Source organism: Aspergillus ibericus (genome assembly GCF_003184845.1).
Source record: "Aspergillus ibericus CBS 121593 unplaced genomic scaffold BO80scaffold_7, whole genome shotgun sequence".
Lineage (NCBI taxonomy): Eukaryota > Fungi > Ascomycota > Eurotiomycetes > Eurotiales > Aspergillaceae > Aspergillus > Aspergillus ibericus.
In genome coordinates this window covers 682382-708047 of record NW_020292105.1, presented here as the reverse complement: position 1 = coordinate 708047, position 25666 = coordinate 682382, and the positions used below count along the sequence as shown (strand labels likewise).

At 50.9% G+C, this 25666-nt stretch overlaps 12 protein-coding genes across 12 annotated transcripts; 8 read left to right on the top strand and 4 right to left on the bottom strand.

Annotated features, from left to right (window-relative positions):
• Positions 1–1645: 1645 nt before the first annotated feature.
• BO80DRAFT_348282 (cysteine-rich PDZ-binding protein) lies at positions 1646–2202 on the top strand (the record flags this gene model as incomplete). Its single annotated transcript, XM_025715451.1, has 3 exons — positions 1646–1795; positions 1936–2059; positions 2117–2202. The coding sequence occupies 3 exons, from the start codon at positions 1646–1648 to the stop codon at positions 2200–2202; spliced, it is 360 nt and encodes a 119-aa protein (XP_025578536.1).
• A 68-nt stretch (positions 2203–2270) lies between these two features.
• BO80DRAFT_375548 (CAF1 family ribonuclease) lies at positions 2271–6205 on the bottom strand. Its single transcript, XM_025716631.1, has 7 exons — positions 5720–6205; positions 5576–5668; positions 5294–5520; positions 4611–5244; positions 4113–4562; positions 2800–3467; positions 2271–2740 (listed from the first exon to the last, which is right to left on the bottom strand). The coding sequence occupies exons 1-7, from the start codon at positions 5952–5954 to the stop codon at positions 2441–2443; spliced, it is 2607 nt and encodes an 868-aa protein (XP_025578535.1). The 5' UTR covers positions 5955–6205; the 3' UTR covers positions 2271–2440.
• Positions 6206–6609: 404 nt separating this feature from the next.
• pex26 lies at positions 6610–7969 on the top strand (the record flags this gene model as incomplete). The annotated part of the gene is made up of 2 exons (XM_025715449.1): positions 6610–7040; positions 7099–7969. 2 exons carry the CDS (start codon positions 6610–6612, stop codon positions 7967–7969), a joined length of 1302 nt encoding a protein of 433 aa, XP_025578534.1.
• A 704-nt stretch (positions 7970–8673) lies between these two features.
• On the bottom strand, positions 8674–9913 carry BO80DRAFT_422565 (uncharacterized protein). The gene has a single exon (XM_025718854.1). The coding sequence runs from the start codon at positions 9496–9498 to the stop codon at positions 8746–8748; it is 753 nt and encodes a 250-aa protein (XP_025578533.1). The 5' UTR covers positions 9499–9913; the 3' UTR covers positions 8674–8745.
• Positions 9914–11996: 2083 nt separating this feature from the next.
• On the top strand, positions 11997–13207 carry BO80DRAFT_432369 (putative succinate:fumarate antiporter (Acr1); the record flags this gene model as incomplete). Its single annotated transcript, XM_025720786.1, has 5 exons — positions 11997–12063; positions 12122–12169; positions 12229–12278; positions 12330–12528; positions 12594–13207. The coding sequence occupies 5 exons, from the start codon at positions 11997–11999 to the stop codon at positions 13205–13207; spliced, it is 978 nt and encodes a 325-aa protein (XP_025578532.1).
• A 348-nt stretch (positions 13208–13555) lies between these two features.
• On the top strand, positions 13556–15092 carry BO80DRAFT_258033 (twinfilin). Its single transcript, XM_025714711.1, has 4 exons — positions 13556–13687; positions 13817–14454; positions 14537–14788; positions 14846–15092. Exons 1-4 carry the CDS (start codon positions 13669–13671, stop codon positions 14960–14962), a joined length of 1026 nt encoding a protein of 341 aa, XP_025578531.1. The 5' UTR covers positions 13556–13668; the 3' UTR covers positions 14963–15092.
• BO80DRAFT_258036 (PHF5 family protein) lies at positions 15080–15851 on the bottom strand. Its single transcript, XM_025714712.1, has one exon. The coding sequence runs from the start codon at positions 15547–15549 to the stop codon at positions 15223–15225; it is 327 nt and encodes a 108-aa protein (XP_025578530.1). The 5' UTR covers positions 15550–15851; the 3' UTR covers positions 15080–15222.
• A 63-nt stretch (positions 15852–15914) lies between these two features.
• On the top strand, positions 15915–17312 carry BO80DRAFT_375536 (pinin family protein). Its single transcript, XM_025716630.1, has 4 exons — positions 15915–16090; positions 16163–16613; positions 16704–16772; positions 16833–17312. The coding sequence occupies exons 1-4, from the start codon at positions 16080–16082 to the stop codon at positions 17241–17243; spliced, it is 942 nt and encodes a 313-aa protein (XP_025578529.1). The 5' UTR covers positions 15915–16079; the 3' UTR covers positions 17244–17312.
• Positions 17313–17646: 334 nt separating this feature from the next.
• Positions 17647–19424, top strand: BO80DRAFT_422561 (alpha/beta fold hydrolase). Its single transcript, XM_025718853.1, has 7 exons — positions 17647–17818; positions 17978–18030; positions 18120–18227; positions 18279–18388; positions 18447–18777; positions 18834–18885; positions 18937–19424. The coding sequence occupies exons 1-7, from the start codon at positions 17740–17742 to the stop codon at positions 19212–19214; spliced, it is 1011 nt and encodes a 336-aa protein (XP_025578528.1). The 5' UTR covers positions 17647–17739; the 3' UTR covers positions 19215–19424.
• A 352-nt stretch (positions 19425–19776) lies between these two features.
• Positions 19777–20907, top strand: BO80DRAFT_400557 (serine/threonine protein kinase; the record flags this gene model as incomplete). Its single annotated transcript, XM_025717526.1, has 4 exons — positions 19777–19874; positions 19906–20222; positions 20283–20506; positions 20557–20907. 4 exons carry the CDS (start codon positions 19777–19779, stop codon positions 20905–20907), a joined length of 990 nt encoding a protein of 329 aa, XP_025578527.1.
• A 692-nt stretch (positions 20908–21599) lies between these two features.
• Positions 21600–23444, bottom strand: BO80DRAFT_257980 (uncharacterized protein). The gene is made up of 5 exons (XM_025714710.1): positions 23148–23444; positions 22941–23088; positions 22814–22886; positions 22640–22764; positions 21600–22588 (listed from the first exon to the last, which is right to left on the bottom strand). The coding sequence occupies exons 1-5, from the start codon at positions 23332–23334 to the stop codon at positions 21880–21882; spliced, it is 1242 nt and encodes a 413-aa protein (XP_025578526.1). The 5' UTR covers positions 23335–23444; the 3' UTR covers positions 21600–21879.
• A 686-nt stretch (positions 23445–24130) lies between these two features.
• Positions 24131–24743, top strand: BO80DRAFT_442197 (60S ribosomal protein eL43; the record flags this gene model as incomplete). Its single annotated transcript, XM_025721250.1, has 4 exons — positions 24131–24149; positions 24236–24266; positions 24410–24574; positions 24680–24743. 4 exons carry the CDS (start codon positions 24131–24133, stop codon positions 24741–24743), a joined length of 279 nt encoding a protein of 92 aa, XP_025578525.1.
• Between the last annotated feature and the right edge of the window lie 923 nt (positions 24744–25666).

Sequence of the window (25666 nt, the reverse complement as noted above, 5' to 3'; positions counted from 1 at the left end):
GGCTGACGAGCCGATGTCGTGGAAGAGCTGAAGCCGAAGTGGAGGAAAAGGCTTGGGTTGAGCGAGCGAGAAGGATTTAAGACGGTCTTTGTTGCCACGCCGGCCAACACCACTCGACACCACTCGCTGGCCTGCACCACACACCTTATCTACTTCCCGTCCGTCTTCCACGGCCACTCATCCCCTGGTTCTATTTCCGACTGCCTTCCGGAAGCATTCGCCTGCGTCCCTTTGGGGCCCGTGTGGTGTGCGCCCGCCCTTCGGGGCATTGGCCGCCGTCGTCAAGGCTGCAGTCGCTCTTTCAGCCCGGCCTGAAGAACTGCGGCCAGAAATCAAATGGTGGTTGAGATGCTTACCTGCAGGTGCAAAGCTCTTGGTGCTCGATGTCAGCACACCGTCATTGGCCTTGTCCGGGGCTAAGGCAGGGTGACTTGGAATTTCCGTCGAACTATGACTTGTCAGGTGAGGCTGTTAGTTGCCTTTCTATACCCTCTCCCACGCCAGCTTGACGAACCCACCCGCGGACGCCTTTGGGCGACGGTCGATGGGACCAGATGCCTAACTCGGGATAAGAACATCTGATTCCGCTCTGGTCCCGAATGTGGACTGATTATGTTGCCTGCAGGTCTATCTTCATCCGGTGAGCTCTTCTGGCATCTTGAGCATGTCTCGGTAGGATACGGATACGGGTAGACCCATGGGCTGAGCCAACTGACGTGCTTTCCTCGCGCCAATTGAAAGATGGCATTTACGACTCACCTGGATGATCTGAGATAGGCAGACATGATCCACTGTTGCTATCAACATGCCGCTGCTTGGTTTTCGCACTTGAATTTCACCAGGAATCTATTGATGGCATCCCGACTTTATCTCAGCGGAGATGCAGAGACGTGCATATGTGAATACCAATCCCGGCTGTTCAATGTCTATCGCTCGTCGAGCACATTATACGACTAACAAAGTTTTCTAATTCCAAAAAGCAGACCATGCAGCACCTGGAATGGATATGAAATCACAACCTGACATGAGTATATGCACGGATCGGCAGGATGACATCGAACCTCAACTTGAATCAGCGCCAGAACTGATCTAGATTGTCGCAAGGATGTCAAGTCTTTGCATACTAACTGCAGGATCAGCTAAGTTAAATAAATAGGATCGCCACATCAAATGCGCAACACATACAATCATGATTGTCTCCATATAGTACGAGCCACAATCCCAATCACACACGGGATATACAACCAACCACGTTACTCTTCCAGATAACCAACCGAACCAGTTCGTAGCAAAATATCAAATCTCTCTCACACCGACAATCCTTCATCAGTCACTCAAACCAACATATCAATATCACCTCCAACACCCGGTACTCCTAACCCACTCAACAACTCACCTACGGCAACCCACATCCCCCCACCACGCAAAACCAGGGTGCAGTTTAGCAGTCAGCAATTGGCGTCATCCGCCCACCCCAAGACCCCAATACCCTCCACTCAGCATAATCAACCATCCCCCATAATATCAATCCATCATCCATCATACTACATCTCCATCCCAATACCTGCTCCATCCTTTTACACCTATCCATCCTTACCACCCCACACACCTCACCTTAACTTTTATAAGAAAAGAGAAAACGAAAATGGTCTGCACAAAATGTCAAAAAAAGCTCAAACAAACCGAACTCGCCACTCCCGGCGTGAAACGTAAAACGGAGATGTACTACGGCTCACCTGCATCCAGCGCTGGGGATAAGTCTAAGCCTACGTTGGGGAATACGGGTGTTGGGAAGGTAAGATATTCCTATTCCCTTATACCATTTATTTCATGAGGATATTATCCTGGAAAAGAAAGAATGTATGAATGAATGAAAGAGACAAGATGTTAATAGTTACTGATGATGGTGGTGGTGGTGATGGTGGTGATGTATAGAGCAAATTACTCAGTTCCAAGGCCAAGAATCCCTACGCGGCGTATTCGTCGTCCTGTGATGTGTGTAAGACCAAGACAGAGCAGGGGAGGAAGTATTGTCAGCGGTGTGCGTATCAGAAGAATGGTTCGTCTTTCTCTTTCTCGTGTCCTTGTGCTTGGTGGTGTGGTCTGACGGTAATAGCTTGTCCGATGTGTGGAAAAGGATTGACGGGGGATGCGTCGAAGAATCAGCCGGTGATCAAGGGGCAGAAGTTTAATTTGAAATGATCGGGTTTCTAGATAGGTGGTTTGGGTTGGGAACGGTAGATTACTGGCATGGCGTTTGGGATATGCGTATGACAAGAAAGTCTTCATTGCAAGTAAAAGCGAAAACGGAAAGCTAGTTATACATGACCTACTATGATATATGCAAGACTCAGACCTGCTGCACGAAGGGCATCCCCAAAACATAAAACATGTCCGCGCAACGATCCATACACTCCATCCCTCCCACGTGTCTCCGGATTTACCGCTCAGCCAACATGTTCTTGATGCTGGCGTAGTAGTGGGGCCGAACGAACTTCGCAATCTCCTCCTTAGCCAGCCACTTGAAGTCGGTCAGGTTCTGAGTGTTGCTGGTCAGGTCGGCCTGGCCGGCCATGATGCGCGACTTCAAGAAGAAGACCTTCTCGCCCGCAGGTCCCTCTCCGTTTGCCAGCTTGCTCTGGTTGCGGACATTGTAGACGTAGTGACCCACCGGGTGGTAGCCCACCATCCAGGTGTTCATGTTGACGCCCGCGGCTTGTTCAAGAGTACGTTCGGCAGCCTATTGACCAAAAGGTTAGCACCCTGGTTGTGACCGAAAGAGCAGCGATCACGACTCACCTGTCGAATAGTCTCCTCTCCCTCCACGGGAGAGCTGGGAAACTTCCAGTATCCCTCCTTGGACTGCACAAGGAGATAAAGGGTCCTCTGCAGCGCCCGGTTCAGGCTCTTCTGGTCGTTCTTCTGGTCCGCTTCCGTCACCCGGGGAAACGGTCTCGGGATTTCTTCCATCTTGCTGGTGTCCTGGGAAGTGGCATTGACCGTAGACTCGGCATCCTGCACAAGCATTTCCACCTGGTGCGCAGGGTCCGACTCGACGGCTCCAACCAGGAGTTCATCGTTCCAGGCTTCCTTGGAGTACGGATTGTACTTGCCGATATCACGCGCGGGCGTCTGGCGCTCCCGGATCTTGCGCTTCCAGTCTTCGTCGGCAGGTGTTCCACGCTTGAAGTAGAAGTATTTGGTGAAAGGAAGGGTGAGACGCTCATTCAATCGCTTCTGGTAGAAATAGTATGCCTTTTCGAAGTCGGTGAGATCGCGGGTGATTTGAGGGGGACGGGAGAGGACCACGCCGGCCTTGATGGTATGGGTGGGCTTCACAACGGGGAAGGTCGAGGCGGCGGTGGAGGGAGGTTCTGGCGAGGCCTGCGTAGCGGCTGAGGCATAACTGCGGCGGACGAGCGTCTCTTGACAGCTTCTGCACACTCTGGGATCGGAGATCGTGGGCCCTGGAGCAGTCAGTACGGTCACGGTCTGTTTCAATTCCAGAGATAATATCACATACGCAAAAGCGACGCCACGCGCCTAGCACCATTGGACCCCGACGACATCTCCAAACGTGCTGATAATATGCTGGGGTGCTTGTCAACAGGTCCGGAGGCCGACAATGGCGAGAAAAGTTGGCGGTCACCTGCGAGGGAGCGTCGGAGCGGAACTAGCCCCGACCGGGCTAGTCGATCAGGTGACTCTCCATTTCGCTTCCCTTAAAAGTTCTGCCGTCCGTCCCATTCTTTTCTTTCTCTCTCTACAGCACCTTTCCTTATCGTCAACTGCGTTGAGTTACTCCACGACCAGTCGATCATTTTCCGGTGCTCAGAGTGAGTACTTTTGCGGCCATTTTTCGCTAGCGGTACCTTCTCAAATCAAGGCGTACTGTTAGATAGACGCTGCATACATTCATTCATCATGCTTCGGCTGTGAATACTGTTGCTGTTGCTATTCAATCATGCAACCTAGGTACTCTGGTATCTAGGCACTGCTCTAAGTGTAGTAAAGGATGTGTAGTAACCAATGCTCGTTATGCGAGCAGCCTTACTGGGTGCGCACTGCGCTCCGCCGGCCTCAGCCGATGCGGCACATCCTCTCGTTCGTACCGAAGACACGGAGTTTGTTCCCGTAAACATCCCAAAATGACGCGCCTAATCGGGGGATTAAGTGACCCTTGTCAACCTTCTGTTGTATCTCAACAGAGTTGCGGGGCCCCAACGACAGTTTGCTCAAGTCATCGGCCACATTGCTGGCATCAGCATCGTCGTCGACTTTCTCGACTTCGATCGAGCCAAACATTATACGAACGTTGCTTGACCTGGGGCGCCCGGGCAGGAAGACCGTAGCCTCAAAGTCGCCTATGACCTGCTTCGTGGGTTTCTTCGATTCTTCACTTGACGGTGACGGCCCCGGAATCCCAGGCGGAATCCCCGAAGTTCCCCTATTTCGCAGCTGTGCAGAAAGTTTTATAAATACTTGCGCCGTGAGAAGACTATCATATCCGGCTTCGTGATCAATAGCTTGCGTATTATACTTGGAATGCTGGGGGTGCACTCCTGGTCGACTGTTAGTCACGAGACTACATTTTGGCTGGCTTCACTCACTTATAGTTGGCGTGGGGATCTCGGCGAGACCATCATTGATCTCTTGCAAGGATGACTTCGGATTGATGGAGCCACAATCATGTGTAGCCATATATTTTGTGTCCATGAGGACCGGAAACAACTTCTGAGTTATGGATTGGAAGTCCTCTACACGGTCTGGGAGGGGTCCAAAGAAGCAGCGGTAGAAGTAAATCAGATCCGTGAAAAGATTGTGTCCAACCAGGACAGGTCTGTTATCCCGCAACCGCTGCTTCACCCCATCTGAGAAGTCCTGGAGTGAACTCTGAGGATTTTGCGAGCCTGACAGGAGATTAATGAAGCAAAAAGGCTCGAGATTCGTGAGATCGCCTCCAGTTAGGGCCTCCGCGACCCATCTGAACCCGGTCTGTTTCCAGATTCGTTCCTGAACCCAATTCACTCTCTGATCTCGAACGGCCTTCTCCCTTTCCTCGTCGTAGTCGATGATTTGTATGAATGTAGGTCTACTGACTGTGACCAAATTCGGGTATTCCACTTCTATAAGCTGATGAATCAGTCTCTTTTGGAACCTATTTATCTCCGGCGGTATGGACTTCGGTCGTTTGGGCGCATTGGGACCCTTAGGTGGCGGGATATTCAGGTAATCTTCTCGAGACTAGCATAAGGATTAGATGGGCAATGTATCCCAGGTATTGAGCTATTACTTTACCAAGCGCAAGCCAGTCATCAACAAGACGACGCACTTCCTTCAGGAATGCGAGCGACTCATACTCGGTGTCTGTGACGTCCAGCGAGCTGCGCACTTTGGTGCGGTCATTTCTCTCGATGACTCTGGCCATTGCTCGTTTTTCCTCATCCCTTGAGACGTAGGTGACGCCATTCTTGTACAGGCTTTCCATGTTAAAATTGTTTTCCAGGAGGAACTCAACGGCTAAGTGAATCACATCAGCTCAGCGGGAAAGAGGGAAGGTTTGCAATGAGCATACCACCACTTTGAAAGGACCAGGTTCTTTCTAACTCCAGCTTGCGGTCAATGATCGGATTTAAGTATAGGTTATATGGTTTCAGCGTGTAGGTCGCTGTTTGGGCTATTAACACATCAATCTGGAGTAGTGGCCTGTGTTTCTAACCTGTCTCCGGGTCCTCATGGCAAATGGTCAAGCCGACTTGTAGAATTTGATATTGATCGGCCGACTTCTTGACTTCCTCGTAACGCTCCTGCAAGGTACTTTTGCTCTTGGAAGATACACCGGGGGTCTTTGCAATTCCAGAGAATTCAAAGTCTATAGATACGAAACAACAAGATGACAGGTCGTCCAGGACCCTGGGCAGGTGGTAAAAGAACGTCTGGGCAGTGATGTCCATGGTTCTTAGTTGTCCAGTGAGGATGTAGCACCGTACGAAATGAAGGTCAATGTAGATAGGAACGAAGGAGGGACTGATCAAAGGGACTGGTATTCAGTAGAGAAGTCCACTAGGTAAGTTTAGTAAGGTACACCGTACTTAGTTCAGCAAAGAATGCCGTAAGATAATCCTGTTAGTAGCCTTGGTCACTGGTGACTAGGTAGAGATGGGAATCCTGCGAACCGGTTGCATTGCCAGGGTCGGGAAGCCGCGACGAATGCGATGCAGTCGACAGACACATGGTGGAGGGGGTCATGGGATTCACGCGACAGTTCAGTGCCTGGGGGCCTCAGGCGTCGATCAGGTTCTATTTTAGGCGGTTCCGGCCGCGCTGTCCCGTGACATCAGACCCCAGACTCTCGGCCAGCGAACGATGAGCCGAGGTGATGCTGAAACGACGTGCAGTTAAGTATTGTTAGGCCGCTTAGTGTCACTGTGTTCCCTCCACCGACCCAACCTCCCAGAGCTCAGTCCGACCGTGTTGATTGTCTTCTCGCACATTCCCTGCCATCATTGACAGTCGCGCACGTTCCATTCGATTCCCTTTCTTTGATTCCTTTTTCTGATCCGTCGCATTTTCCGCTGGCGGTGAACAATGGCCGACGATGGTTCCTACATGTCGGCGTCCCAGTCGCAACTCCTGTCGTCGTCCACATCCTCACTATCCCCCTCAAAACTATGCTCAAAAACATATAAGAAAGCGTCCAACCTCTTTCTGACACGGCGGCTACAAGAAACTCTATCAGCACTGGAACCGGCAATTACGGCTGCCAGGAGACCCGACGAACAGGTCGTCAATGGTGACGATTCAGTCGCACCGGTCGCTGCAGCCCAGCCAACCTGGCGGATCAAAGTGTGGAATCTTTACATCACTCTCCTGAGCGCCATCATTGAGTTAGGCCCTGAAGAAGGAAAGAACTTGTTTGGACAGAAAGAATGGAAAGCCATCTCGACTACAGTACGCGATGGGGAGATCTGGGAGACCATTGTGCAGACAGGGTATAGAGGCTTGGAAGGATCAGTCGACGCAGAAGTCGTATATAACCTGTTAGTCAGACAATTTGGGTCTCAATTGCGTTAATTACTGACAGGAGCATTTCAACAGAGCAACACTGTTGTTGAAACATTCGCCTTCACAGAAATTCAGCCAGCAACGGCTCGAAACCTATCTGTCATCATATGGACAACCGAATCTGGATATAACGGAACATCTACGCAATGGCTCGTCTACACCACAGCGGACCAACGGTGGTACCGATACTCCAAAAGACCTGGCAGCGAGGGTCCGAATAATCGAGCTGTTTACCCTACATGTTCTCCCCGCCAACGACGAGTGGGAGTATGCGCAGGAGTTCATTAATTTGAGCGAGGTCCTCGACGACGAGCGAAAAGATGGATTTCTACAGACACTGGAAGGATTAAAGGAAGAGAAACAACAGGGTGAATTGCGCGCTGCTGCCCTGCAGCGGGAGAAGGATGCCGAGCTAGAAAGACAGGCACGAGAGGCAGAAGGTCGCAGAGCAGAGGAGGCAGAAGCTGCTGAACGCTCGCAAAAAGGACACGGCCGCAGCGGCAGTGAGGTAGACTACGGGATCGAGAAGACCTATCCAAATGGCAGCATCAAAGGCAAGGGGAAGAATGCAGAAAAGCAGCCAAGCAGCAAACCAGGCACATCTGCGGGACGAACGGCCTTCTCGCCTCCCGGCTCCAAGAACATCAAGAAAGCAGAGAAGCCCGAGTCTCGGGCCAAGCAATCACGAGCACTGGTCAACGCAGTGCGCAACATCCTGCAATACATCCGCAAGAGCATCGCAGGCAATCCACTATCATTTGCGCGTACGCTACTGTTCATGCTGGGCATTATAGCTGCATTAAGCCGGCAAGACGTGCGAGAGCGTATCCGGAGGATAACAGGCTCCGGATGGCAGAAAGTCAAGGGAACTGTTGGGATGGGGGTGAAAGTGAGCTACATTTGACGAGTGTTCCTTTTCATTCCTTTCCCATACATCAATGTCTCTTCATAGTTTGAGGGAGGCTTGTCAATTCCTCTTCTACTCGTCTGCTTAAACGTGGTCCTCGGGTTGCCTTCATGTTATATACGATTTTTCTCTATTGTAAACTCTATGTTCTTAATGATGTCTATGCATGATTACGAGTATGGTTATCTGCCCCTTTTCCCTTGACCTCCAAGTCCAAACCGCCGGCACCTGACCCCGAGCTATCCATCTTCTCCCCCCCTCCCATGTCTCCCTCCCCATCACACTCAACATCGCTCTCACCGGCACTCTTTCTGTCAACTCGTCGATGCCACCACTTGAACATATGCACGAAGAAATGCGCCACGCAGATCTGCTCCGTGGTATACAGCAACACCGGCACGGACGTCTTCGACTTGATATATAGATCCAACGAACTCCACATCGCATATAGCAGAGGGATTCCCAGCGCAGTACTCTTCGCCGGACCACAAAAGCACACCGCAATGGTCTCCTGAGGACTCATCTGCCGAAAAGGACGACACGCCTTCCCTTTTACCGTGAACGACACAGCAGACGAGAGAAGCTTCGGTGGGCGCGAAAAGAAGAAACAAGCGGCCGTGAGAAACATATACAGGGCGACGTTGAACAAAACGACGAAGACGATACTGGAAGCGGAGAGAGTCTGGAGAGCTCCAGTCGCGAAGCAAGAAGAGAAGGTAGACCTATACACAGACCAGATGAGCCACTGCCTACTTGTCATAGACTCGGCTGACTTACCAAACCAACAGGATCAAACATGCCGTACTGATCTTGGCAATCCGATACTTGGCCATCACTTTCGCCACTGTCTCTGGCCAAACCCACCGTATCAATTGGCCCACCACTAACGGTAGCAGAACAGCCAAGCCCAACTGCTTGAACACATCGCGATACATATCGGAAAGATTTCCATCACCAGTCCTCCAGACATCGAACTCCGACGTACTAGGGAGCAACGTGACGGTCCATCCGGCAGTGATGAACGGACCCAGGAAGTTCGCAATAATGACCTCCACCAGAGCAGCGGCGTCATCACCACCCGCGGAGCGAGTCATGACCACATTCGAGGCGATAGTGGTAGGGATACATGCCAGGAAAATGTATCCCGCAAGTATAGCGCGATCGATATGTTCGTCCGGGTCACCGGCTAAAATGATGTGGACGATCGCAAGTATAAAAGCCGGGATGAAGAGAAACGAGAAAACCTGCACGAGGACATGCAGACGCCAGTTCAAAAGATGAAGCACAAGCTTTTCTCTAGGAACGCTGAGACCCGAAATGAGGAAGATGAGCGCCATCGCGCCATAGAGAATGCTATACTCAGAGCGGATAACACCGCCGCTTTTGGCAACGTTAGGAAAATAGTATGCCAGAACACAAGCGACTCCAATACCGATAAGCAACCACTGATGCAGAATAAAGAGCGCGATGGATTTGAGTGTTCGCTTTATATCCCGGGGTGGTGGTGTGGGGTCCTGATTGGCCATGATGCTGTTCCGTATCGTGTTGGGGTTTCGTTTCCTGCTCAACTCACAAGGGTCCGACGTCGAGAACAGCGATTTTCATATCTTGGCTTCACTGCCAAGACGCGATATCCAATTCCCTGAATTAGAAAACTCGTGATACAGAATGCGCTTGTCGCGTGTTCGTTGGATTTGTGGAAGAAAAAAGACGGTCGGATTAAGTCCGAGCTCGCGCTGATAAACTGATAGGCTGAAAGATACTCCATTTATCGGTCTGCCCGGCGAGACAACTGGACGACCGACTCAATAGTACGACGCAACCGTTGAGACATTGTCAGATGGAGAGGCAGATTGATTATTGTGACGATGCACAGCATATTTCAGAGAAGCGATCCCTTGATTAACGTAGGAGTCACTATTCTCATGGGCGGAGTTGTTCCCTCAATGTTATTCTTCCTACACTAAAAGTCAAGCCCATGGATACCTTAATGGTTACTTATAGTCTGCCTGACATAACTATAAAAGCCTACCTAGTACTATACGCACTTTCTCTAGGGGTATAGGGTACCACCGGAGAATATCCGCGATAGCAAGCTCCCCTCTCCTACCCTAGCCAAGCTACCTCCAACCCCCGTCGAAATCATCCCAGCCTAATCGGAGCAAGATGGCTATCCTACCCTACATGTACCTTAAGCAAACGTGACGATGTGACCCCGTCCCCTCTACTCCGAGGAGAGTCCCCTTGGAGCACAATCCCTTCGGTCCGATTGACAAGTCTCCAAAAGCGGTGTCGACATCAACAATCATTGCAAGGACAGGTTACGATTGGTATATATATTTAACGGTAAGGAAGGTAATGCAATAGTTACACCAGTCCGATGAATAATCAATGCCAGCATAATCATATGCCACTTATCGTCCTATTATGCTTTAGCATGTGAAGATCTGGGGGATCACTTTTTTCTTTATCTTATCAGTGATTTATTGAATCTGTTGCCTGTATTTTATTTTTATTTATTATTTTACTAGTTTGACCGGATTAATGTCTCGGGCCTATAATTTTGTTTCTCCTCGCAGGGCAAAAGGATTATGTTTCATAAGGAGTTCATCTAATAAGAATGTCCGGAAAAACGGCCACCGGGCGTGGGTAAAACATGAACCGTGGGGTAAAACTTCAGGAGCGTCTGGGGTGGAGGTGATTACTTAGCCATCTCGAGGGTGCAACAGCAACAAAGAGCAGCATTGCGGAGGGTAAATCTTGAAGAGTCACAAGACCAGAGGCATTTTCCCCCTCCTCCTCCTGCGACTAGTCATACAGACGCTAAGTATCCCACTTATGATATTTCTTTTCTAGCTCGGTCTGATATACTCGTCGGTCCAGGCAGACAGGGACGGCGAGGACCTCGGCTGAACGACCCCAGGCTTGGCCCGGAATCACCCGTGGATGGGACTGGCCGCCAGCTTCATCCCCCACACTCCGTCACGGCCCTGGCTCGGTGGTATCGAGCAGTCACAAGCGTAGAGTCATGGAGCCTAAGTGTCTAAGCGTGGACGTTTCTACTGTTTGCGGGGACCAGATGACGACGAGATACTGGAATCCAAGCCATGAGGAACTCTCCAGCATGTGAAGAGCCATGTCTACCTGACATTTGGGGTCCATGATCTTTGGTTCCGTCCTGCCATTGGTACTGGCCATGAGCTCACTTTTGGCCACGCCACCCTTGGGCCCCAAGGACTGAAGCGCAGCTGCACGGGTAGCAGGAAGGACTGCACGCCTGGCAGCTCCGAGGCCTTGCAGGGTGTAGAATAAGTTCAAAGACACGAGCAGCTCACCACCGGGGATATGGCAACCGGAAGGTATAAGTGATCAGATCCCCCACGTCTGGGAAATTGCAGTCGCGGAGAGTCCCAGACCCAATCAGTGACTAATTCCCCTTCCGTTTACCCCGTTTTAAATCAGATTCCCACGGCCTTCGGTTGTTGTTCTACTGTGCGAACACGGCGGCATTGCTTCCGCTCGTCCAGAGAAGCTTCCTCCGCTTCCCCGTCATAGCTCCTCCACGCCCGGTTCAATTCCAAGCGACAGCAAAAGCCGCCACTGGAGCCGAGCCCGTCTCAGATCCTCGTTTCCGAGAACGGCTTTTGCGAATGTTTTGGGTCTTCCTGCTAAGCCGCTAATCCTCTGCCCAAGTGACTCCTCAGCCGCCGATTTAAATACCCTGGGTCGGTAGAGCCGAGGGACGTAGTTATACTTCCGTATCTCCCCGTATTTTTGGGCCTCCCTGTGAACCTCCGAGATCGTCCCCGTCCTTTCTCTTAATTAAAAAAAGATCCCTTGAACTCGGGTCGCTGGCGATTCATTCTCTTGATCTTTTCCCGCTTCTTTTCTGCGAAACTATCCTTGCTGCACTCGATCGTTCTGGAATCCGTTCCATTGCACCAACGGCTATAGCTCGAACCGAAACCCGGTTACCAATAGACACAGAAATCAACGTCTCAGCAGAACATCACATTGCTTCACCATGTCGGCAAAAACTGTGCAGGGAAAGAATGGCAAAAAGCCTGCCTCCCCAGCTGTGAACCTGATCGGTAAATCATAGCTCCTTCCGGCGCATTGGATTCTGCACGGTACTAATTTGCGCTCCAGCTGGTGGTGGTGCCGGTATGATGGAAGCACTCGTGTGCCATCCTCTAGGTATGAGAATTGGTCAATTGGTTGTTCTTAAGGAGATTTGTACTGACAGCCATTGCCAGACACGATCAAAGTTCGAATGCAGCTCTCCCGCCGAGCCAGGGCACCTGGTGTAAGTGGGCGCCATGCGCATGGCATTGGGCCACAGCTGACAACTCGATAGGTCAAGCCCCGCGGTTTCGTCGCTACCGGTGCTGAGATTGTAAAGAAGGAGACTGCCTTGGGTCTGTACAAGGGGTTGGGTGCCGTCCTTGGTGGTATTATCCCGAAGATGGCAATTCGTTTCACCTCCTACGAATCATACAAGCAAATGCTCGCTGATAAGGAGACTGGTGCGGTGACCAGCAAAGCTACCTTCTTGGGTATGTCTCAACTCCTGAGCCCAATACACTTATGTCTTGTATGCTGATTGGACTTTTCCAACTAGCCGGTCTTGCTGCTGGTGTGACCGAAGCCGTGGCGGTTGTCAACCCCATGGAGGTTGTGAAGATTCGCTTGCAAGCACAGCATCACAGTTTGGCGGACCCTCTCGATACCCCCAAGTACCGGAGTGCACCACATGCGCTCTTCACTGTTATTAAGGAGGAGGGTTTCAGCACCCTGTACCGCGGTGTTTCTCTGACTGCTCTTCGGCAAGGAACGAACCAGGCGGCCAACTTCACGGCATACACGGAATTGAAGGCTTTCCTCCAGAGAGCCCAGCCTGAGTACAGCAACACGCAGCTTCCTTCATATCAAACGACCGTTATCGGACTGATCTCCGGTGCTGTCGGACCTTTCTCCAACGCCCCTATCGACACAATCAAGACGAGACTGCAGAAGACACGTGCTGAGCCCGGTCAATCAGCGGTGTCGCGTATCATGGTCATCGCGAAGGACATGTTCAAGCAAGAAGGTGCTCAGGCCTTCTACAAGGGCATCACGCCCCGTGTGATGAGAGTGGCTCCTGGCCAGGCCGTCACCTTCACAGTGTACGAGTTCCTGAAAGGAAAGCTGGAGACCTCCGGGTGGTCGTTCGTTGGAGGAACGTTTGAGGAGTAAGGTGGTTCCCGTCACTGGGACAGCCGCTGTGTGTTCTCGAAAGCATTTGATACCATGAGCATGGTGGCGTTTTCGATCACTGGGTTATCAGTATTTCCCTGTTTATATGTCCGGGGGCTTTGAGAGCCGCCAGTCCGATCCACGCCGGGTGGATTGTATATATTATGCCTATTTCCTTGCCTTTCATTGTGTTAGCATACCTGCGTGGTTAGTAAATAGATTTAACCAAATATTTCACATGAATCCTTGAGATGAGAAAGTTACATGGACAAGGTCTTGGGTAGAAGTGTGTACTCCGGAGTAGAAGGGGCGATGGCCGACCCCGCTGCAACAGACACACCGCTTCTGCCTTCCCCTCCGTCTCCCCGAACCACCCTTAGATAAACCCCTCGACTGCAGGAAGCAGACCGGCCGATAAATTTTGCATTCAGACGGCCAGGCTTCTGCTGTCTCGATCCAAGATGCAGTCCGGAATCTCAGGTACATTTTGCCAACAAGCCGCCCTTTCCCCCTGTTCCTGACAATTACGACATCCCGTCCCCTCGGACATGCCACCTTACTCCTGAAACAATCTTTGAGCACCCCTAGGTCGCTAACAGAATATAACAGTCTCCCAAGAGCTTCACGATGCCTTCAAAACCTTCGTTTCCGATACCTCGATCTTCTGTCTCCCTGTGACAATCAAGTCGGAAAGCCTGTCCCCTCTTCCCACGGTTCCCTTCGCCTCCCCGAACGCCTTCTACCCCTCCCTGTCCCAACTTTCGTCCGTCCTTGAACCCAAAACCCCCATCTATCTCCTGCTTCGTCGTCCGGAGGACGGATCATCCTCTCTTATTGCTTTGACCTATATTCCTTCCAATGCCGGTGTGCGCGCCAAGACTCTCTTCGCCTCAACCCGCGCCACGTTGGCTAGGGAACTAGGCACGGAGAAGTTCAGCTCGACTATCTTCGCTACGGATGAAGATGAGGTTACTGGTGAGGCTGCATGGCGTGAGCGGGATGCAGAGAAGAAGGGTACCGCGGGCGGTTTCCGGCGTGAGGATCTGATGGGCGAGAAGGAGCGGGAGTTGGACGCCGTGCGGAGAGCCGAAGAGGAGGCTAGAAACGGCACCCCAAGTAGAGATATTGGTATCGGAGGCACATTCAACAGGGGAAACCCATTCGGTGGTGCATCCGTCCAGATGCGTGTGGCTGATGATGTGAAGCAGGCCCTCGAAGGGCTGCAGCAGAGTGGGCTGGTACAGCTGGTAGGTGTTTATGTTTATGTGATGCAGTGGAATTCACTTGTCTCTTCTGGTTCGAAATCGCTAATGTTTTTGCTAAATACAGGCCATTGACGTTCCCACGGAGGCGTTCAAGGTTGCTGTCGCCGAGTCCGGGGTCGAGCCGAACTCGGTCGAGTCCCACATCCCTCCGTCTTCCCCGCGGTACACGTTTTATCACTATCCCGACTCCGATGCGGTGATCTTCATCTATACCTGTCCCTCCGGTTCGTCGATCAGAGAGCGTATGCTGTACGCCAGTTCCCGGATGCATGCACTCACTATGGCTGGCGAGCAAGGCCTGAAGATCTCTAAGAAGGTAAGAGCCGGTGGCAAACGCTCGATTGATTAAAGGGTCTCCTAACACAGCACGCAGATCGAGGCATCTTCTCCCGACGAGATCACGGGTGAAAGGCTGCATGAAGAAGTGCACCCACCACAGGACAACGGGCCCAGCCGGGGATTCGCCAGACCGAGACGGCCGGGACGGTAAATTTTTGGGGACGACTCGTAACCTCTGTATATCTCGCATTATGACATCGACAGTATATAGCCCCGGGCACCTGTGACCGAACTCCGCTGGTATCATCCTATCTCTGTAGCTGCAACATCCGTTCAAATTCGCCCGTCCACCCAGTAACTCGCAGCTCGCAGAGCTTCCTCTAGAGCCAGTAACGTAAGATGCAGGGCATTCGTTCTCGCCATGAGCCCGAGCGAGCAGGGCCAACGCGTGGCGAACAAAGGACGGCGGTATCAATGATTTCGAAAACTTTTCTTTTGGTAGAATAAATCGGTCCTCGAACTTCCCAGGTTTATAATCTTCGGACACCCATCTCGATCCTTCTCTAGTCGCGTACACTCAAAGCAATAGAAAGCGTCACTGATTCCCTCCCCACCACACACGATGCACTTGTTCTGGTAGTTTCCAAAGGAGCACTCGTCGCAAATGCGAACCAAGGTCGTAGGACGCACGTAGGAATCGCACACGGGACATTTGCCGTCACACTTGTCGCACAGGCGGCCGATAGAGATGCCCGGCTGCTTGCGGCACATGACGAGATCGGGGTGATGGCGAGACATGGTGATTTAGATGGGTAGTAGGTAACAGGTTGAACGCGATGAGACTTCGATGTTGGAAACGGGGGGGGGTTTCAAATAGTTATCACGTCGCTGAAAGAACTGCAGGTCTTGGTAACAGTTCACACGCCCGACAATAAGTCCGCAAGATATGTCAGCAGAAAGACAAAATGGAAATTACTCGAAGCAGATGAGAAACTGGGTCGGGGAACCGAGCTGAGAAAGGTGCAGTGTGGTGGGAGAACCGTCTTTTGCGGTTTGCCCGCCTGGGACTGGGACGACGGGTAGGTAGTAACTGTGGACCGTGCACGGGACGTTGGAGTCCCGCCGCGCCGGGCATATCGCGATACCGACGAGGAATCAATCACGGTGATTTTTCCGCCTGCTTCGGTTGTGTTGGATGTTTTGATTCGAACTAGCTGATACCCAGTACTCTAATGCGTTGTTCCTTTATGTTCTGAGTCGCTTTCTTTTCTATCTCTGTTCATTTGGTTTGATTTCCCGAAACGGTTGAGAGTGTCTATCTGGCCGATATGACTGAAGGGTATTTATTCGCCGCCCAGATGATTATGTATGAGATATCATTGCTAATGTGGAATTTTGGTACGCATTCTAGAACTCTCGCCTCCGCGGTCGCACTTCCCGATCAGGACTCGATCCAGTCCCCAGAAGCAGGGCTTAAACGGAGACAATCGTCCATTACGGAGCCGGACTCGGAGCACAAACGACGTCGGCTGAGCTCCCAGACAGGAACGGAAACCCATGATTCTCATCCCGGTGCCGAACGCAAACTATCCTCCCCGAATGTATCAGAGCAGAGATCGAGACGACCCGCCGCGGGACGGGATGAGGAGCGCAAACGCGGACAGCGACTATTCGGTGCTTTGTTGGGAACGCTTTCGCAGAGCTCGAATTCGGCGGCCCAGAAGCGACGTGCGGATATTGAACGACGACAACAGGATAAGCTGAAGTTGCAGGATGAGGAGTATGGCGAGTTGAAGAAGAAGAGGCGGGAGGAACGGGCGGTGATTCGCAAGAAGGAACAGAGAGTCTACGAGGAGGAATCGGTGAGTCTAAATCCGGGGTGGTTGATGATGATTTTCTGGGTTTTTGGCTGGTTGTGTCGTGCAGGTGCTTGGTGCTGATTGATGTTTCAGATGCGCACGCGCCACTCGAATCTTGTGGCAATGGCTCATTTCCTCAAGACGAGGACAGAGCCGGTATTGGTATGTTTTGGTCAATTTTATTGCGATGCTGTCTGGGTTGTCCTGATTGTTTGCCTGCAGTACTACAAGCCGTGGCAGCTAAGGTCGGAGGAGGAGGACATAATACAGGATCAGATCAGAGATGCGGAGGCTACTGTCGCGCGAGAAGTTGAGGAGTTCGAGGCTCGCTATGCATCATACGAGGAAAAGAATCCCGAGGAGGAGAAGCAGGAAATGCAGGAAGAGACGCAGGAACAAGCCGCGGTGTCCGAGTCAGAGGCCCTGGAGAACAAGAGTATCGCTCAAGCCTCTTCGGTTACGCTGGGCGCTGAGACGACGGTCGACGGAGGCTCAGAGGAAGCTAAACCCGAGACTACGCCTGCTCACGAGAGCAATGTATCTATGGATCATGACCGCTCCGAGGATCTCCACCGACATGATGATGATGGCGGTGAGGTGGTGGAGGACCAGGAGGATACGGTAATTTATTAGCAGCAGAAGCGATAACTCTTGAATCCACACAATGGTTTCTGTTGTGTTGAGTAGCGAATTGCATAGCCGACTGGGGCATAGTTAGGCCGTCCGTGCTGATGTACATTAGTGTCTGCATCCAGTAGGACCGAGGCATCTCGGCGGGAAGGATTGGGAGCCATTCAACTGGCCGAGCGCGCCCTGTGGAGGAATTCCGTGAACCTGGTCGTGGCTACTGCGAGGGAAACAGGCTATGTTCCCGGAAAGCCATGTTAGTCGTGCCCAATAACTCCGCAGCCTCATTCTTGACGTTTCAGTCAATCAATAGCTTCGGTTTCACGTGACGGACAGCTGGCGGGGGTCTCCATAGGGTACCATTTATAGATGTTGGGAAAGTCGGTATAGCAGCATGGATCTTGCCTGACTATTTTCCCGCCATCTTTTAAATTCCTCATCCCAGTAGCTCCCATTGTTTACCCCCCAGAATTGTTCTGCCTCCCACCAGAATTTCCCCGTCATGGCCGTGGACAAGATCGATGTAACCGGTGATCCGAGGGTCGAGCGCCGCTCGGCAAACGTCAATGGGAAGACATACGGTATGTAGGCGATGTATCCACCGCGCCTTCATTGACGCCTGATCCAATTTCTGGAGTCGCGGTCCATCCTGGATCATGCATTATCATCACGATCATGCAGCGCTACCGCATGATTGAATTAAACTCATATGCGACATGTCGCTGATATATATTTGGCAGGCTATCTCTACAGCGAGCCTGAATCGGGAGTTTATCGGGCGACGATCTTCCTCGTGCGTGATCCCAGAATGCCTCGTGTATACCTCTCACGAGAAGAGAAAACAAATAAGAAACTAGCCTAACTTTCTTTTGCCGTGTACAGCTGCATGGCTTCCCTGACCTGTCAATGGGATGGCGCTACCAGATCCCGATGTTGATTTCCCAAGGCCTCCGAGTCGTCGCCCCAGATTGTCTAGGATACGGCAGAACAGTACCTACAACCCTCCAAAGTTATTATTTCAACCTTTCTAACGAGAAACAGGACGCACCCGAAGACATTGAGTTATATTCTCACAAAAACTGCGCCGATGACATCAAAGAACTAGCCATCCAACTACGTGCACCAACAATCATCCTTGGCGGACATGACTGGTAGGATCCCCGCCCCCTAGTATAGCATTCATAAACCAGGTACTCAATACCTAAACAGGGGCGCCGCACTGGCCTACAGAGTCGCCCTCTGGCACCCCGAGCTTGTCTCGCACATTTTTACAGTCTGCGTCCCATACGCAGCTCCAACAAGGAAATATCTCGCTCTAGAAGATATGGTCGACAACATAGCCCCGCATTTCGCGTACCAGCTGCAATTCCGAAGCGGGGATCTCGAAGACGTCATCTACACCAAGGAAGATATCGAGAGGTTCCTGTCTGCGCTGTACGGCGGTCGGACGGATGACAGGGATGTAGCGTTTGATGCGGAGTATGGGGTTATGCTGGACAGGATGGACCTTGTGCGGCCGTCGCCGTTGTTGAGTGAGGTGGTGAGTTCTCTCTTTCGTCTTTATGTCTTTCTGCATGTGTGTGCTGATGAGATCAGGAACTGGAATACTACGCCGACGAGTTTTCGAGGAATGGGCTTCGTGGTCCATGTATGTCCCTTTTTGACTCTATTAAACTCTGGAGATAGCTAACAAATGCAGTAAACTGGTACCGCACGCGCGAGATAAATTACGAAGACGAGCTCGCCATCCTCAACCAACGCATCACAGCACCACTGCTATTCATTCAAGCACTAAAGGACGCCGCACTCCCGCCGCATCTCGGGAAGGGAATGACACGAACGATCCCTCATCTGACATATAAGCAGGTGAATACATCTCACTGGGCGCTGTGGCAGGCGCCAGAGGAGGTGAATGAGATTATAGCATGGTGGTTGAAGGAGGTGGTGTTTAAGAGTATGAGGCTGTCGAGGTTGTGAGCATTGTATATGTGATCGTGGGAAGATTGTAAGGGTAGCTTGTACGGTTTTGTGCATATGTATGGCATGTTCTGTTCCTGGGCTTTTGGTTTCGGTTGGGCGTGATTGTGAGCTATTTTGGTTTATCTGGATTTAAGCTGAAACAAAATAGTCCTCGAATAGGTCGAGGCTGCACCTTCTAATTTTTTTTTCAGTGTCGCGAAGGGTCCTTCCTAATTCTACAGTTGAAAGCGACGGAGGTTCTACGGAAATCAGTAGCTCTGTTCCACCATCGCACACTCTCCTCTCTTTCTAAATTTGCGGCACTACTATCCCCTGATGGTAGAACAATCTGACTCATTTCTGTCACCTGCGCAAGTGGTGGCTATCAAGTCACATGATAGTTACAAGGTACCAGTTACTCAGCTGACCAACTGCAGCATCCACTGACCATCCGCCCCTAGCAACCGGCAGGTATAATGATGAAACCAGAGCATGATTACAAACAATCATTCATAGTACAGAAGATTTCGAACCAGATCGCCATATACTGAGACTGGCACCTCACTGCCCCTCTCTGACAATGGCGTCCTCGCTTTTTCGAATTGGCCAAGTGCTCCGAGGCAAGTCAGGGAGGTACACCATCGCAAAACATATCCGAGATACCATTTGGCTGGCTAAGTAAGTGTACCAGACCCTGGTCGATATGAAGGACAATCCGAATTATCATCTCCACTAGCAACCAAGCCCAAGAGACTGTCATAATTAAAAGTGTCTTGGGCCATCCTCGTGTTCAGAATGAACGAGATATTCTCAAACGCTTCCAGAACAACGCTTCGTGCTTACGGCCTCTACTAGATGAGATCGAAGATCCACCTAACCCAACTACTATTGTCTTGAAACACCTTGAGGATGATCTACTCCGAGCGACCAAGGCAAAGCCATTAAACCAAAAAGAACTCAAATATGTCTCAAAACGTATACTTGAAGCGCTAAGTAGTCTCCATGAGGGTGGATATGTACACGCAGGTAAATTTCTGATATGTCATCAATGTCACAATATAGAAAATTTCACTTACGAAAGTATAGACATCAAACCGGATAATATCTTTGTTAATTATACAGAGAGAGGTCCAGAAAGTGGTATACGATTTTCCGAGGTCCAGCTTGGAGATCTTGGTGGTACATGCCATATTGATTCAAAATGGGCTAAATCGGGTACACCATTAGGGGCGCCGATGTGGCGCAGCCCAGAAATGATTATGGAAACCCCTTGGGGCACTCCAACTGATATCTGGTCATTTGGAGCCATGGTAGGTTTATATCTCAATTCATTGAAAAGTACTACTAACCCCTCTTGTAGCTGATATATCTCATTTACGGTGGTGATTTCAACTTGTTTGATCCCACCTCGGTACCATATGGCCATGAAGAATACAGTCTGGAGGTTTTGAAACAACAGTTCCGGTACTTTGGCCCATGGCCCGGTAAGTATGAAGAGATTGCGAGCCCTGAGACTGTACATGCCATTATGTGGATTATGCAGGAGATTCCCAAATCCGACACCACACCATTTTCTTTGGTATCAGAGAAAGAGGTCCGTAAAGAAGACAAAGATTTCATTATGGGAATAATGAAAATGGACTGGAGGGACAGACCCACCGCCAGGGAGTTGTTGGGTCATGAGTGGTTCAAGGAAATAGCTAATGAGTAACTGATTGTATAATTTATCGATCTGTCCTTTATTTGCAGTTACTGCGCAAACATCTATGACGCTTCTCATAATATTTGGGTACGTGCTTGGAGTTGCTTGGTTCATCATCATCCAAAACGAGATACGCCAAAGTAGCATTACTGTAACAGTCTACTCCTTTGACTCTTCGTCTATGAACGGCACATGCTGCGATTTTCCCTTGCCTTCATCATCAAAGCAAACCACAGTGAGGTGCTTGCGCGGTTGGTCAACTGGATGTTGGGCTTCCCTACACGTCTTATTTTAGTTTCGATGATAGTGATCGGCAGAACGAGGTTTTTTATCACCTTACACATATTTCTTTCGTGCCAGGGGGAACACAGTCGGGCAGGCAAGCGCTTACTTATTCTAATTTCAAGCGCAGTACGGAGTAGGGACTTGGACTATCGCACCTACTAATCATTGATGGGGGTGGTGGTAGTGGTCATGGTGAGTCACTACGTATTTGGCTTGCAGGCTGGCGGCAATGAAACCTCCATGGATTGGCTCACCTGGATAAATTCCCTAGATGCTAAGGCGTCTGGAGGTAACTAGCAAATTCTCATACCTACTAGAGAAGCCAGTCAAGGGAAGCATTGGCCCAGACATCTGCAAGGCTATCCTAGAGCTTAGATAGCTGTCATTTTGATAGCTCCTTTGGAAACCTTGGTGCGGGGTATCGAGTTGTAGCCGCTCCAGAAACCCTGCACTTGTCGGCTGGTTGCCTAAAAAGGCCAGTAAAATGCAGCGGCACAGACACTTGCAGGGCGAAAGAGGGGCGGCTATTGGTTTTACTAAAGCATGTGAATTCGGTCAAGTGTGAAGTCGTGGGTTCGAAGAAGGAAATTGACTCAATGGATTTCGTACAACTTGTAGATAATAACGGATTCAAGTCATAACCATAGATCGGTAGGATCTTGCGAACAATCACCGTAGCAGAAGCAGGGTAGATGGTCAATTGTCCACAATCTGCGTCTCGACATGGCATCCAACCTTCTCCCAGCGATCGAGGAATTCTTGTCCCAATGTGGCCGTGGTCACGATACCGCCACGGGACACCTTCTTCACCTTCTCCTCGTTCTCGAGGATCACCATCGCTGCCTCCGCCAGGGACATCCCGGTAAACGCATACATTGTTCCCTGGTACCTCAATTTGCCCAACACCCGCTTGGGCTTCGGAGTGTCCTGGTCCGCGGTCGCCACGGCGCGATACTCCACATGATCATTGACGGAATCCTCGAGCCGTGGCCCGGTCCCGGGTGAGTACACATATTTCCTGACCAGGGAACGAACGGGGGGCAGGATCAAAAGGGTGATGGCGATCAGGAACGCATAGTGGAATAGGATTCCAGTGAAAGCGTTCCTGGCGCGGAGGAATTGTCTGAAATAGAATCGTGGTCCATAGAATTCTGGCATCAATGTGCTGCTGCGGTGAACAATAGTGATATCTGCCAGGCCCGATGGAGAGGTTGTCAGAGTGCCGATGTCGCGCACAGATCGGATACCGGACAGTTTCGCCAGCAATGGCTCACTGGGCACGTTCTTTGGTGGTGCAGATGCTGCCAGTGCAAACGGGCTGACTGACTTGAGCAAATCGGAGACTGACATGGAGTCGAAGACTGTTAGAATGGTAGAGAGAGTGCCACCGCTTGCCCCGGAGGACCTACAAGAAGCAGTTAGAGATGTCCTTCGCATACTTGGGAAGGTGTCTTACTTGATATCATGGATAGCACTGATGACTTCGCGAGTATGGCAAGAAAGATCTTCGCGGACTCTCTTCACCGTCGCCCAGGCTAGCATATCCGCAGGCGCGCTTTCAATACCGACGGAAGGAATGATCTGATCGATGTTAATATATATCCTGCGGCATAAGAAGAGACGGACATACGACAGCACCGTTAGACTTGGCAGTTTCGTGATATTCGTCGATGATGTTCTTGACCCAAGGTGTCTCTCCCGTACTGCGCGGGTTAGCTATACATTGATCGACCAGTTCCATGGTGGCAACCACTCACGCATCAACATAGTGCGTTCCATTGCCGGCGCAAGCTTCAACCACGGGCGTGGAATACAGACAGTACGGGCCCACGCAGTTAATGATGAGCCGCGTCTTCTGAGCCAGCTGGTGCAGCTCCTCGCGATTTAGCTGCACAGCTAGGACATCTTCTAGCAGGTTAACATGATACTCGATAGATAGACATGTAGCTTCGCGGGATAAGTACCAGGATCAGCGCGATCAGGATTCAAACTTTTAAGTTCTTTGGCAATAGTCTCCAATTTCTGAAGGGAACGACCGGCCAGTGCCCACTTCAAGTTGGTGGGAAGGTTCTTGACGATATGTTCTGCACAGAACCGGCCGGTATAACCGGTGGGCCCGAGGACGACCAGGTCGTATTGCTTGGATTCCATTGGGCGCAGAGAGTGTCGAAGACTTGAGTTTAAGTAGTATGTATCTAGATATAGCAGGGGCTAAGCAGCGAATATATATACAATCTTTCCTATGTGTGCGAATGGGCCAATAAGTTGACAGCCATGAATGGATGCCTGGATGCTTGATGTCACCCTGTCATGAACTCATGATGGAGTTGCTTGAACCGCGGTCCAGGACTAACCCGATGCAGCAATACCGATCAAGGGACCGAGGCATGTGGTTCACGGGTTATGCTTAATTGAGAGAAGGTGGAGGGGCGGCAGGGCATCTTGCTCCTCCAGATTATAGCAGATCCGGACTCGCTTCTTCTACAGTAGTATAAAGTGTATGGAGCAAGTTTGCTTAAGAAGCCACGGGCGGTTCGAGAATCCTGCCATTCCTGCAGATTACTCAGTGCATAATACCAGGATGTTTATGCTGTGTTAGCTGACATAATCTTCCGTCTGTGTGCATGAGATGGTTGAAATGAATTCGCACACTACACAACTTGACAAGCTAAGATGAAAACCTAGTAGTATTTACAATAGCAAGAACCAGAGAAGATAATTATTGTTAATAAGTCTATTTATTATACTTAATGTTCTGTAGCCGCCTGCTATTCCGACCATAGACAGGCATAATCGTCATCTGCAATTGAAGGGGTACACGTGACCGGAGTTCCAGCCCTAAGCGAGCCCGCCCACAACCATTCCCGCCCGAGTAGAAAGCCTCAGTCTCGATTTCGTCTTACCGCACTGTATCCATCTTCGACCTCAACAGCCGCACGAGTACAAGATGACGAAGCGCACCAAGAGTATGTGCCCCTCTGAACCCTGGAATACAGAACACAGGATTTTTGAATTTATGAACGCCGGATCAGAAAGCTAACAGATATTGCAGAGGTCGGTATCACGGGTAAATATGGTACCAGGTATGCAGCGACGCTATTCCACCCCCGAATCCTGAAACCAGCTTGAAGTCGATCGCGTTCTTTTCTTCCCCGGCATTGCAGACGACAGAAGCGACATCGATCACAGCGATAGAGAGACGATATTGACGATGGTTTGATAACAGATACGGTGCCTCCCTGCGTAAGCAGGTGAAGAAGATGGAAGTGTCCCAGCACGCCCGTTACATCTGCACCTTCTGCGGAAAGAACACCGTCAAGCGCAAGGCTGTTGGTATCTGGGAGTGCAAGGGCTGCAACAAGGTCGTTGCCGGTGGTGCCTACACCGTCTCGTAAGTGCAGACTTTGCTTCTGATGAATGCCTCCTAGGAGCTGTCCTAGACGGACTGCCTGGAAGCAATCGTGACCTGAATACTGATCGGTGGATTGTGCAACAGTACCCCCGCCGCCGCTGCCACCCGCTCCACCATCCGCCGTCTCAGAGAAATCGCGGAGGTTTAAATGTGATGATGGGATTTCCTTTTCTATTACGTTTAAATTAAAAAATGAGAAAATGAGATCTGGAGAATTTCTATGAGCGCATTCCTCTTACGAAGCCGCTAGTCAACTGCCTCTATGTCCAAGATTCACCAATAGATTAATACCACCGGTGATTTCAGATCCTTCACTCAGTTCCTCGCACCAATTAGCCGATGGCCGGGAAGCATTGGATCCTTTCGTATGACCACTGGGGGTTTGCAGTTGGTTCGGAAATACTCGTGATGATGATGCCATCTGACGAATTGATTGCAGCAGCATGTGAGTGTCTTGCGGGGTGTTGATGGATGTCCGGTCGATAATCTGAGATGAGTGCAGGAGGCTCCGCCAAGCATCGCACTCCCGAAGGTCGTAAGGAGAAGCCACTCGTGCCGTGACGGCTATCACTCCAGGGGAGTGGGCTTTCGTCTGCTCGTCATTAAGGTCCTTTCCGTAGCCCCGATCGGTCAGATTGCCTAAGACGGTCGCAGCATTTACATTTAGATGTGCCTCCTGTCTTTTATCTACGTACTATGTGTCTCTTCCTGAGGGGCCGTTGCGTCAGCTAAATATATGACCCTTTGGCTTTGGCGCTAATTCGTCTCGCGATTTAGGTTTTTCTTCCCAGCGGGTACGGTCACACCGGCCATGGGCACCAGCTTGAAAAAGAGGGGGGGCTTGCTGATGCAAAGGTACTCAGCTGCTGCAAGGGCATGGCATTTTTCCCAGGCGGTCATTCATCGCTGCCAGGCCCGACGCCCACGAAGCGGGTGACTAAGGCACCCCCGACGATATTCCCTTATCGCGATTGGCCTGGACAGGCCGGGTCACGTTGGGGCCCAGACTGCTTTGCGTTAGACCGGATTTCAGGTCCACCTTCAAAAGGCCGGTTGCTTTCTCCCCACATC

Coding starts and splice junctions, on each gene's coding strand:
- BO80DRAFT_375548 (XM_025716631.1), bottom strand. CDS start 5,954: ATGGACATCACTGCCCAGACGTTCTTTTACCACCTGCCCAGGGTCCTG. Junction 5,245..5,293: donor ACTGGCTTGCGCTTGGTAAA/GTAATAGCTCAA, acceptor TCCTTATGCTAG/TCTCGAGAAGATTACCTGAA. Junction 4,563..4,610: donor GATCCCCACGCCAACTATAA/GTGAGTGAAGCC, acceptor ACAGTCGACCAG/GAGTGCACCCCCAGCATTCC.
- BO80DRAFT_422565 (XM_025718854.1), bottom strand. CDS start 9,498: ATGGCCAATCAGGACCCCACACCACCACCCCGGGATATAAAGCGAACA.
- BO80DRAFT_258033 (XM_025714711.1), top strand. Junction 14,455..14,536: donor AGAGTGGGCTGGTACAGCTG/GTAGGTGTTTAT, acceptor TGCTAAATACAG/GCCATTGACGTTCCCACGGA. Junction 14,789..14,845: donor GCCTGAAGATCTCTAAGAAG/GTAAGAGCCGGT, acceptor CACAGCACGCAG/ATCGAGGCATCTTCTCCCGA.
- BO80DRAFT_258036 (XM_025714712.1), bottom strand. CDS start 15,549: ATGTCTCGCCATCACCCCGATCTCGTCATGTGCCGCAAGCAGCCGGGC.
- BO80DRAFT_375536 (XM_025716630.1), top strand. Junction 16,614..16,703: donor GAGTCTACGAGGAGGAATCG/GTGAGTCTAAAT, acceptor TTGATGTTTCAG/ATGCGCACGCGCCACTCGAA. Junction 16,773..16,832: donor CGAGGACAGAGCCGGTATTG/GTATGTTTTGGT, acceptor GTTTGCCTGCAG/TACTACAAGCCGTGGCAGCT.
- BO80DRAFT_422561 (XM_025718853.1), top strand. CDS start 17,740: ATGGCCGTGGACAAGATCGATGTAACCGGTGATCCGAGGGTCGAGCGC. Junction 18,031..18,119: donor ATCGGGCGACGATCTTCCTC/GTGCGTGATCCC, acceptor TGCCGTGTACAG/CTGCATGGCTTCCCTGACCT. Junction 18,389..18,446: donor ATCCTTGGCGGACATGACTG/GTAGGATCCCCG, acceptor ATACCTAAACAG/GGGCGCCGCACTGGCCTACA.
- BO80DRAFT_257980 (XM_025714710.1), bottom strand. CDS start 23,334: ATGGAATCCAAGCAATACGACCTGGTCGTCCTCGGGCCCACCGGTTAT. Junction 22,765..22,813: donor CCAAGTCTAACGGTGCTGTC/GTATGTCCGTCT, acceptor AACATCGATCAG/ATCATTCCTTCCGTCGGTAT. Junction 22,589..22,639: donor AGTGCTATCCATGATATCAA/GTAAGACACCTT, acceptor TGCTTCTTGTAG/GTCCTCCGGGGCAAGCGGTG.